Raw genomic sequence first — 11,889 nt, 5'->3', positions numbered from 1 at the left:
GCGAAGTGTCTCTTGTCCGAGCGTCGACACACGCAGGACGACACCTCTGGCCGACGTCGGTGTGCCGCGTATGTGTGCGCCGCGACGCGTGTCGTTACGCCGAACGCCAGCAGAGGTACACGATGAGGACGAACATTAGTTGACGAAGAAGTGCGTCCCGGCCGACTGTCAGTCCCGTCCTCGTCGCGGCCAGGTGCACCAGACGATCGGACGGACAGTGAGATCAGTCAGAAACGTAGACAAAGGACAGACAGACAGCGAGAGTGAAATCGTACCGGGGAGCCAGTTCGGTGGACAAACTCGAAGATAGGATCGGGTTGCTCGGGAAAGGGTGCTTCGAGGGGGGCCCGCGAGCTCGACAATCGTCGGAAGTGAAGTTCTCCACGGTGGAAACAGGTGAAACGTCGGATGGACTCGTTTAACCGCGGCGACACCGCGGGGCGGAGGTGAGGGGGAGGAGGACAGAAGCATCGACGACCGTCCGATTTCCTTGGGCCAGCTCTAGGTCCTCGCCTCCCCCTTTTCTTCACGCCGTCAGGTGAAAACGTGTCGTGGTACGCGGAGCAATCGCTGGCGATCCTCGCGACTACCGCAAACACGGCCATTCGACCGCGGAACCACCTTCCGTCCTGGACGGCCCAAGGACCCGTAGACCCGAGGCATAGTTCCTGCCACCTGCCACCAAGATCGACGAACGTCACCATGAGGATCAAAATGCCCGCGGTCAGGATCGCGCAAGGTGAGTGCAACTCGAGAACACCTCGGTCCCAACCGGCCGTCGCTTCGCTTCTTCTCGCGACGTCTTCCCTTCCTAGCAATCGTCGTATCGCCAGTCCTAGCTTCTCGGAAAATACCCTATCATTTTGGTGTCCGCACGCTTTGTTCGTTGGACACGCGACGTGTCTCCTCAGTGCTACCGTCCAGTGAAAATGAAAACGTGCGCCGATAGGAAAAATTCTAGCGAAACGAACGTGCAAAGTGCGATGTCTATGGAACTCTGGCTTCCTCGTCGGTCATCCTTGTATACGTTACACAGACCTCAAATGTCACGGCGACCTGGTTTGTTTCCCTTCGGACGAGAATCCGAATTATCTGTTAAATAACAGACGGAAGAACGCGCGGTCCTTCAACGGCAAATTTGAAACGTCCTTGAAGCTAACGTCAGAGGTTACCAGCGTTATAATCGCGTGTATTTGCGAATGCTAGTCGATCGAACGAGAACACGACCGGTGATCTCGTGGCCTTTCTGGCCAAGTGCGTACTAAGAGCAGCGGCTGCGAAGGAACGGGGGAAAATGGGAAAAACCGGGGCGGGAAAAAGGAAGAGGAATCGGTAGGAGTCGCGTGGCCGCGGCAGGGAAAAATAAAAGACGCGCGTGGACGTCTCCGTAGACGACGGAGAGCGGCGGAGCGAGCGAGAGACGCGGTGCCCAGTGACGTTACGAAGAAACGTGGCGAAAGAAAGAGAAAGGGAAGGGAAGGAATGAATGAACCGGGGCTGGCGAGGGTGGCGGGAAAGCGGGGTAGCAGGCCAACGTCTTCGGAGAACTCGTCGCCGGCTGAATTTTTAATTAGTCCCGGACACCCCGCGCGCGGTTGGGGGGTTGGAGCGAAGAAGGTGGAGGAGAAAGCGGGCGGCCAAGGCGGAGGTGGAGAAATAACCGGGGGCCGAGGGGGTGGGTTGGACAAGGAGGGGCGGCATTGTCATGCGCGCGTTTTTCACAGACTTTTCCACCCCCGGCCGTGCCGGGACACCCCGTCGGCACACACCCTGCCCCGCGTCGCCGCCAGCCGGCTGCTGCACCCCTCGCCCCACGGAGAGAGAGCTGCTGCGGCGGCGGCGGCGGCGGCGACGGCGGCTCCGTTTTCTTAATTACAACTGCGATATTCTTTAGTTCGCGCGATGACGCCGCCGCGAAAAGATACCGGAATATTTCTCCACCGATTAACCCCGGCTTCGCCGCTCTCTCGCGCCTCCTGCAGGCGCGTCGATCGATGGACGGGGAGCTGTCCGATGGGTCCGGTCGCTCCACCTGTCCACACCTGTGTCGTTGTCGTGTGTTCGCTGGGTAGTAGGGCCTGTGGTACGAGTGTACCGGTCCCATCGCGCTTCTTCTCACGGATCCGGGCCGTGATCGGTGACCACCGCTAGCTACTAGGCCCTGTCAGTGTCGCGAAGTGGTCCTCTCGGAGGTGGAGCTACGTACGCATGTCTGGCACGGGATTGTGAAATCGCTGGAGACATACTCTCTGGTAGTCGGAGGTGACGATAAACGAAATGTGCTCGATCGCGGACACGCACGCGTCGCGTGATCTACGAGCTCGCGAGGGCCTCACGCGTGGCGATAGGTGAGTCGCTCGATCGGGTCCTAGGATTTTCGTAGGTTCTTCGATATGATAGGATGGTGATCGGAGGAATTCGGGTGTGTGCTTGAGACGCAGGGTAACCGGAACTCGCGCCTGGCCTAACCGATCAGCCGACGACTCGACTCGAGAGATCGCGAGGCGAACCTTTAAATTTCTGTTTGCAAATGCGGATTATCCTTCGTAGCCACCGAAGCGACTACCACTCCTGTTTACATCGCGATTATCCGCCTTCCAGCCTGTCCTACATACGTGTAATCAAGTAAATAGATCACGCGTTCAGCCTCGCCGTCGATCGCTCAACTGCGAGTATTATCGCCGATTGAAAATTGTGGCTTCACGTAAATTGTGCAATTACGTATTTCAGATATTTCGTGCATTTTTATGATGTCGTAGTGAAAGGAATTTTCTCTTTTCGAGGGTGGCAGTCTCGGGGATTTTCAGTTTGAGAGATTGGTCGTGTGATTTAAATTTTGGGATTTTTGTTTATCGAGACTCGCTTTTTATTTCCATCTTCGGATTCCAGGTTTTGGTAGTCCCTGTGTCTCTGGTTCGACGTGAAGTAGGATTTTTAATTTTGCGTAGGGTTATTTTAGAATTTTTCTTTCTCTTGGTTTTGGTATTTGTTATGACGTGTCCGTGTCGTGAGAAATTCGTGGAATTTTCGAGCATTCTGATTGTGAGTTTAAGATATGATTAGCAGAATTCTGAAACTTTTGTTGGTGAATCTGAATTCGAATTTTTGGTACCGTATTATCGTTTGGTTTCCTAAATTTAATTATTAAGCATAGAAGATAAGAAAATTTGTGCGATATTGATGAAATATTCGCTGTGAGAACGCTATACTTATGTATATTCTTAATCTAATACGTGATATATAAAATTTACATCTAGAATTTATTTGAAAACGAAAGAAATCTTTGAAATTCAATATTTATTATAACAATTTTCTGTAAATATAGAAACACGTTTCTAATGACACAGAATCATTTTTATTTCCACTTACGAACGTTGTATCGTAATTATATAAAATTCCTTTTCATTTTAACCTCTTCAAAAACGAATTTTTAAAAGTGGACGAAAATCTGTTTAATTTCTTTTACGTCGATGACAATTCAGTAAGTATTCGACGAGGTATAGTTCTCCAACCTATTCTAATTTTCTTTTAATGTATAATAATCATAATTTAAAAGAATATAAACCTACACCAATCTTAGTATCAAAAATTTTACGAAGATATAACATTCAAGAAATTAAGAAATTTATTCTTACTGTAATTACAAATCTCCATAGCAACGAATCAAAATAATTGATCTACCAAGAAACTCGTAATAATTTTCTCCATATAAATCTATTCTATCAATTTTAAACTCACCAAATTCCATACCAAATTCTTCTATTTATTCCTGCCCCAGCTTGTCAAACTCAAAACCCATCAACTTCAACCCTGTACCCCTGAAAATAAAATTTTCAATTTAATTTATTCAATTATATTTCAACCTAGTAAATTTCTGTATCAAAAATCTCTCAGATTTTACATTAAAGAGATTAACAAAAATACTTCTAGATATTTATTTATATTTACTTCACTCATAATTTCTTCTATTTACTCCTCCCAAGCTTGTAAAACTCAAATCCCATCAATTTCAACCCTGTACCCCCTGAAAATAAAATTTTCAATTTAATTTATTCAATTATATTTCAACCTAGTAAACTTCTGTACCAAAAATCTCTCAGATTTGACGGTAAAGAGATTAACAAAAATATTTATAGATATTTATCTATATTTATTTCACGAAATAGCATCCTTCTAATTTCGTATTTATTGATATCGACAAAATCGGACGTTATCAGTAGCGTAGGAAGGATCGTCGGTGCCCGGTTACACTTCCGAATACCGAAATAAACAAACTATTTATATCAGGACATCGAGCAGGCGAGTGGAAATTTTCGTGATCGATCGGGAAGAGTTTATCAGCGACGATCGTTCTCGAAATCCAGCTCCCGTCTCTCTTTCTTCTTCCCTCGAGCGATCTTCTTCGCACGTCGACGATCGGCGATTAAAGCCATGGCGCGACCCGTTATCGGAATAAGCAAATTCCCAATTAAGATACGAATCGTATATCGAGCGTTGTACGGGATCGTGACGCTCCTGTTCGATGGAACGAGGCAGCTGTTCGGACGCGGAACAGCGCCGGATCGGCGAGCATCGGAAAATCGCGTAACGAACGAGTCGCCGGCATTGCCGGTTTAATTCTCACTTCCCTGTGCACTGTATCGCTTATGCGTGCAGGTAGGTGATAAGAAAGGAAAGGGAAAGGTTGCAAGCGTTCTAAATATTCCTCCTTTCGCCATCGGACCTGCGCAATTTTACCTATTTGGTCGATCCTCGAATCGGTCATTCGTGACAATTGTTTCTGAAAATGAAGGATTTTTGCTGACAAGGAGAGTGCGAGTCCCTCGGGTCGTAGATTTAGTTGAAACTTTGCAGGTTTGTAGATTCAGTCATCCAGTTCAAGAAGGTATATCGTTATAAGGGCAACTAGTCGATAGTTTTCGTGATATTTGTGATTAGAGTTTTATTATTGCCTTAACCCTTTCTCGATGGAGTACCTGTACCATAATTCGCCATTTTTCGCGACCACGCGATTGACCATACTTTGTCGACGGCACAACTGAACGCCATACTTTGCCACCATTTTCTGCGTTGCGTAATGCCTGTACTAGCTTCATTTTGAGTTCGCTGTTGAAATAAAATAGTACTATAATTATGATTTGCCGCTGTAAACCAATAAATGACTGTCGTATATATACGGCGTTAGCCGCTGTGATGCACCAAGTGACTGTCGTATATATACGACACCCGTCGCGAAATGGTTAACCCTTTGCACTCGGCGATTCTTTCGTTACAGAAAAATAGTAATTCGAAGACTTTCTACCACGAAGTCGACGATATTTTTAAAACGGTGTATAAGAAATCGTATGCAAATTAAGACGTAGAATTATTTTATTTCGACATTCTACGCGACACTGGGTAATTTTATGCGAGATATATTAATTATCATCGATCTTTCGAATCAGATTAAATGGCGACTGAGGATCGCCCCTCGAGTGCAAAGGGTTAATTACAGATGTATTTTGAATATTCGTCAAGTGCCCTTGTGGCCTAATATCTGAAAATGTTACTGTTAGGCCACGATGTCTCTTGATAACTATCGATGACTATCTCTAGTTAAGAATAATAAAGCTTTAATCATAAATATCTCGAAAGCTATTGACTAGTTGCCCTTATAGTGGTACATTTTGTTGAACTGGATGACTAAATCCACAAACTTGCAAAATTTCAACTAAATCAATGACCCAAAGGACTTGCACGCTCCTTGTGAGTGTTGTGATTGCGTTGAAAATGTAGGGTTTACGTAGTGATCCAGGAAAAAGGAAGAAATTTGAGGAATCTATGTGCTTTGTATCTCGAAAGCGAAAATATGTGAAATATTGTGGGTTTTTTTCTTCTTTAGGGTTTATTATTTTGTGAGAAATATTGGTTAGTTTAATTTTTAGAATACCTTTTTATTATTTATTTTAATTATTGTCTGTTGGCTTGTCGTTGTCTTCTTGTTCATACCAATATTTGCAATCTTTGATAGTTATGTCTAAAATAGTTGGAGAATATATATGCTAATGAGGAAGAATACAGAAGATAGAATTAGGATTTTCAGATGGAATCAGAAGAAATTAATGGGGTTAATTAGGGAAATGAGGGTTGATTTTGAATACTTAAATTTTGAAAATAATTTTATATTTGGTAAGGATATTAAATTACAATAGTTGGAAGATTAGTTGTTGATCCAATGAAGAGTATAGTAGATGAATTTTTATTAAATGTTTGGTTAATTGAGATACAAAATTCATAGTTATCTGTAAATATCTAAATTTTAAAAATGGTTTTAGTTTGAAATAAAGTAATTCAATGAATTGGTAGATTAGTTGTTGATTTATTGAAATATAGGTATTTGCCAGTATTAATTTTCAATTTATTTGTAAGATATATATTTAGGTATAGTTAGAAAAATTAATAGGATTAATTCATTTGGAAAACTTATGTGATTTTCCATAAATGATAATTTTATTTTTAATAATTACGAAATAATTCTATTTTGTTGTGAATTTTTAGATAATAAAGGAGTTCATTGAGAAGAATTATAGCGAAATTTATGTTTTCTTCTGTTTATTTAATGCTTCGATTTTGTGTAACGTGGTTGTGTTTGATGATGGTACAGTTGACGCGAATGGGAGTTAGAATTATTCCAACTAATCATCTACTCATCTCCGTGGCATGATATCAACAAATATATTCAATAATACTGTATGTACTTAAAACGAGATTCGCTTGTTAGCAAACCTACATAAACAGTAACGAGCTATACTAACACGTTACGCTAAATGGATCTAGAGTTCTTAGATGCAAACACTATATCTTGCTCTAGCTTGCTCTCAACTTATGATAGTAATATTATGCATATTATTTTTTATTTTTCGAAATGAACAAGGGATGAACAAAAATAAATAACCTTATCTAAAGATTATATAATTGAGCAATACTAATCGTAGGCAAATTCATGAATTTTATTATAATTTTCGACTCTTTTACGTCTCAGTTGATCGTTTCTTCTAGGAAACCTAATTTTTAAGAAGATTGCTGCGTGGAATTATTTTTCTAAAAATTAGGGAATATTTTAACGACGGTGGAGTGTGAAGAGCCTAGCAGGGATAATTAATTTCTCCAATTAGCACTTAATGAAACAATTTTTACCAGTAATATTCCTCAAATAAGCGTAAAATCATGGAATTTTATATTACTATTTAACACGAGAATTTCCGATTTTTATTGACTATTTAAACATAGCAGGCATAGATAATAGTAATTTTAGTGACACGATGAAGATAAGTAAATATAATTTTAGTAATTGCAACGTAGAAAATTCGGGACCAGTCTTTTTGACTGAATTCCTAGTTCTGATATTAATTAAAAATACACAGAAACGTATAAAATTTAAGAAATATACAAAAACGTACTTAAAATTAATTACTGCTAATAGAGTTCCAAGTAGAAAATAAATTTTCCATTTCAATCACCTATTTTCCATTATTCACCTAAACTAATACATAATTCTTGTCCATTATAATCCATTATAAAAATAACCCATGATTTTCAATAGCAATAATTAATCCCAGATTAACTGTCTGAATTTTAATATCGAAGCACCAAATCTTGTTTCACAGAATCACCAAGAAAAAAACTGTAATATCAGATAAATTTCAGAAAACTTCCACATGAATTTTATCCCAAAATTACTGAAACAAAAATAAACATCAACTATCGAAATAATAATAATAATTGAATCGATTTAAAAAATGTTATCCCCATTAAATCGTGTCCACGCGAAATCATCATGTCCCATTCGTGGACAAGAGTGAATTCCACGGATGCCAATTTTAATTCTACTTTTCGCTTCACAGGAACGCTAAGAAAAATTCCGAAGTATCAGATAAATCTTAGAAAAATTCCAAACGAAACTGGTCCCAAAATTGCTAAAACAAACACAAATATCAATTATCTCAATGGCAATAATCGAATCGATTGGAAGAATGGTGTGCCTATTAAATCACGTCCACGTAAAATCATCATGGGGCCCCATTCGTGAACAAGAGTGAGTTCCACGGATGCCAATTTTAATTCCACCTTTCACTTCACAGAATCACTAAATAGAATTTGAAATATCACATAAATCTGAGAAAAATTCCAAACGAAACTGGTCCCAGAATTGCTAAATCAAACACAAACATCAATTGTCTCAATAACAATAATCGAATCGATTCGAAGGATGGTGTGCCCATTAACACTAGATTTACGGAACCCGTCAATTTGACGAAAGGGTTGCTCCAATTATACGATGGTAACAGATTTAGTTAACTTATATTAAGACTGTTAATATAATTTATAATTGTTTTTAAATTAAACTAATCGTTAAAAAAAGGCACGTGGTTTCCTTTATCATTTGACAGGTGTCCTTGGAAATAGGTATACAGATAGCGTCCGTAAACCTAGTGTTAAATCGCATCCACGTGAAATGATCATGGGGCCCCATCCGTGGACAAGAGTGTCCTCCGCGAGTGCCTAGGCACTCCCGGGCCGTTCGGCCTGGCGAAAGCAATTTTATCAGGGACTGGAAAGCGTGACTCGCTAATTGACGCAATTACGCCCGCATAGCAGGACACCTCGATCCCGGAGCGTCCTGCGCGTCTGAGCTTGGCCGTAGCTCGATATCGAAGCACTCTCGAGGATGTTATTTAGCAAACAAAGTGAGTTTTACGCGCCCCTGTCGGCACGTGCGCGGCATATGCGCCTTTCCTATACCGTCCGCGTTAAATATCGTCTTTGATGCGGCCCGTCGGAAGCCCTTCGCCCCCCTCCGTCCTTTCCTAACCTCGCAAACCGTCTCATCCTCCTCGGCCCACGTCGCAGCCGCCTCGCTGTCTCGGCCCGGGCAAAAAACTACTTTGATTTGATTTCTTAGATTAACCTTTCGGTCTCCGGGCGCGTGGCGAACCCTTTCTACCCGTGCGACGCACCGTTCGTTCCTGCTCGTGCCACTGCGCACGCTGCTCGCGCAGCTATGTCGGCCGCCGGGCCCCAGCACGTGGCCAGGTAAGAAGCCACTCTCGCGATCGTGCGCCAGGCCGACTTTTGATCCCAGAAGCACGCGAGCCACGCAAAAAGTCTCCGTAACACGAGTCCCGCTAATGGCGCGATATCTTTTATGGACCGCGAGGAAAAGTTGTCCCGCCGTCGCTCTCCAGCTGCGCCACGAGAGGAGTTCGTGCCTCGCGGAAGTTCCCGCGACGGTTTTATTTCATCCTCTTTCTCTCTCTCTCTGCGCGAGATCAACACGCGGCCAATTGACATTGGTCAGGACGCGGTAGACGCGGGCTGGTCCCACGAATTTTTCCACCTACGAGATTAGAGGTTAGGCGGGATCGCGAGATGTTTACGGCGCAATCGATCAGCGGACGCGGGCGGGCTAGATGGCGCCACCTGCCGCCCTCTGTCCGATGGCGCATCGACGTCCACTACTGTGTTGCAAAGCTGCACTCGTTGTCAACCATTCGCGGAAAGTTTTCAGCCTGCAGGGAGGAGAATCGATATTGACGTACTTTGCGAGGTGATGAGAATTATTTTATTCAATAAAAATACTGAATTTAATTCCATATACGTTAATTATATTTGGAAATATTTATTAACAACCGATCTTTAGTAGGAGAATCGATATTGACGTACTTTGCGAGGTGATGAGAATTATTTTATTCAATAAAAATACTGGATTTAATTCCATATACGTTAATTATATTTGAAAATATTTATTAACCGATCTTTAGTGGGTACCTAATTATAACGTGCACAGATTATAGTAATTTTAGCAGTACGATGAATATGAGTGAACATATTGGTTACAGTTCTTTCTTAACTTTAATTTGATACCAATTTTATTCTTAAAGCGGGTGTACGTGTTCGGTGATTGCGAAAAGGAAAATTCTGGGACCAGTCATTTTGACTGGGCTGGTAGTTGATAGAATTTGGAATGGCAGTGGAGTTAAAAAGATAGGAACGCTAATTATAAAAAGGCAACGTTTTAATAATTGATAACTCGATCAATGTGTGCTGTACAACGATTCCACAGAGTCTGAATCGTTTGAACAAAGAAATTTGGCTGGTGACCGACTGACACGTACACAATCATACATTATTATGTAATCAAAAAACATTTTAACATCGAGGTTATATGTAAGATGTCTCGACTCGTGTTTTTAACATTCCAACAATAGTTCTAGTGTTAAAAGTCATTGAATTTTCGTGTCTTTATACTAAACTTCGAATTATTTTTATCTAACAAACTTTGTCCATCTTTAAGACTGAATAAATCCAAAGTGATTGGTCCCTTTCTTTGACCTTGCGGTTGCTCGTGAGACTCTAATCAATACTCAAATCTCTTCGCCGTTATTCCTCGCAAACAATGACACGGGGGCAGCCAAAAACTTCCAGTACCTGAAGTTTCTCGAAAACCGTCAGCTGATAAGATAACGGCACCAGTTTGCGTTTGCTCTTCGTTATTTCTGTGCAGACTTAACGCGAAATCGTGAGGTTGTTTAATCAGAGCCGGTGGTTTTACCGAATCGAACAAAAGAGACGTCTAGCCGGTGAGGATAATTGGAATAGGCCACTGACAGTAGTAAAAATTAATTAGCCATCCAGCGGGGGCTTTCCTTCAATCCTTGCCCCGAACTCAGCAGGACAGACGACGTCGATACCCGTTTTCTCGGTATCTTTCACGAACGTGGCTGTATATCGTCCGTCCAATCTGCCGTTCGGCAATTTCGGCTGAAATACGATGTCGTCGGGTTCGTTCGCGAAGCTCGACGACCTGGGTTATTGGCCTGCCTGCCGGTGGATCCCTCAAAACGGGGTTAAGACCGCGAAACCGTGTACAAATCGCTCGCGTACTCGTATTTCGTATCGAGGCTAAATTATCGACGGATTTTTCGAAACGGAGGTTCCAATTGAAAGTGCTCCGGATAGGAATGTTGTTTTGAGAAGAAGATGACGAATTAGCGGGGGAATAATTTTTCCAGGAATTAGAAATTAAAAATATGACGACAAATCGAGGAGTCGAAAAAAATGTACTATAATCAGTGGTAGAATTATACATAGGACGATTTTACGTGAAAAATTGAGTCGAAAATGTAGAATAATATTTCCTCATACGGGGCTTCGTTCGCGAGAAAATTGACCTCAAATATTTTCGTGGCGTGTGTGCATCTAATTACAACGCCATCTTGCAAATCGCGATGTAAATTATTACCTCCGCAAATATTTGTCTTTATAAATATTTCCGATGTAATAAACTGTTTTACACCAGTCTCACTACCGTTCTCCTTATCGGCAGTAAAATCTATCAGTGTCTCAAACATCGATGCCCACCGCGACGCAAACCATCAGATATTCGAGCTCGATTTTCTCAAAAACGGAGCCGCGTATGGAAAAATTTTATTCCACATTTTCGATTCATTTTCTCACGCGGAATAAGATAGAATAGTTCAATCTCCCTCTCGAAGCGAGGAGAAAGGAAGAATACTCTATCAACAACAAATCATAACAGCTCCAGCGAAATAGGAGACCCTACTAAAGGGTACCAAGATACACCGGCTCTACTGTCGGTCAATAATGGACTTACGAGCACTCCGAAATGGGCTTTTCGAAAACCTGCCTGCTCCTCGATACAATCACCCTGTTATTTGTCCCCTGCGTGAGTAAAAAAGGAGAAAAAGGAGAAGGAAGACTGCCCCACGAACAAGGAGTTGTCCGAGTCTGTACATAATAGCGAGGTGCCGTAGGAAAATTTATGTTGTTTGCAGTGTCGGTTTCCTGGTCCATTGTCCGGCATTGTCCGAGTCCCTCCTTCCAAGGTGC

At 42.3% G+C, this 11,889-nt stretch overlaps 1 protein-coding gene across 1 annotated transcript in view; it reads left to right on the top strand.

Moving 5' to 3' along the window:
* The first annotated feature begins 371 nt into the window (after window positions 1-371).
* Cph (BCL11 transcription factor chronophage) overlaps window positions 372-11,889 on the top strand; it is a 93,096-nt gene continuing 81,578 nt past the window's right edge. The window contains exon 1 of the mRNA XM_017901113.1: window positions 372-739. Within this exon, the coding sequence (XP_017756602.1) occupies window positions 703-739 (37 nt within the window). The 5' untranslated portion in view covers window positions 372-702. The remainder of the gene's footprint in view (window positions 740-11,889) is intronic.

The sequence above is a fragment of the Eufriesea mexicana genome, unplaced genomic scaffold (assembly GCF_001483705.2).
Source record: "Eufriesea mexicana isolate 0111107269 unplaced genomic scaffold, ASM148370v2 scaffold1477, whole genome shotgun sequence".
Classification (NCBI taxonomy): domain Eukaryota; kingdom Metazoa; phylum Arthropoda; class Insecta; order Hymenoptera; family Apidae; genus Eufriesea; species Eufriesea mexicana.
Note: the sequence above shows the minus strand (reverse complement) of the source record. Positions and strands in the feature narration are given on the sequence as shown.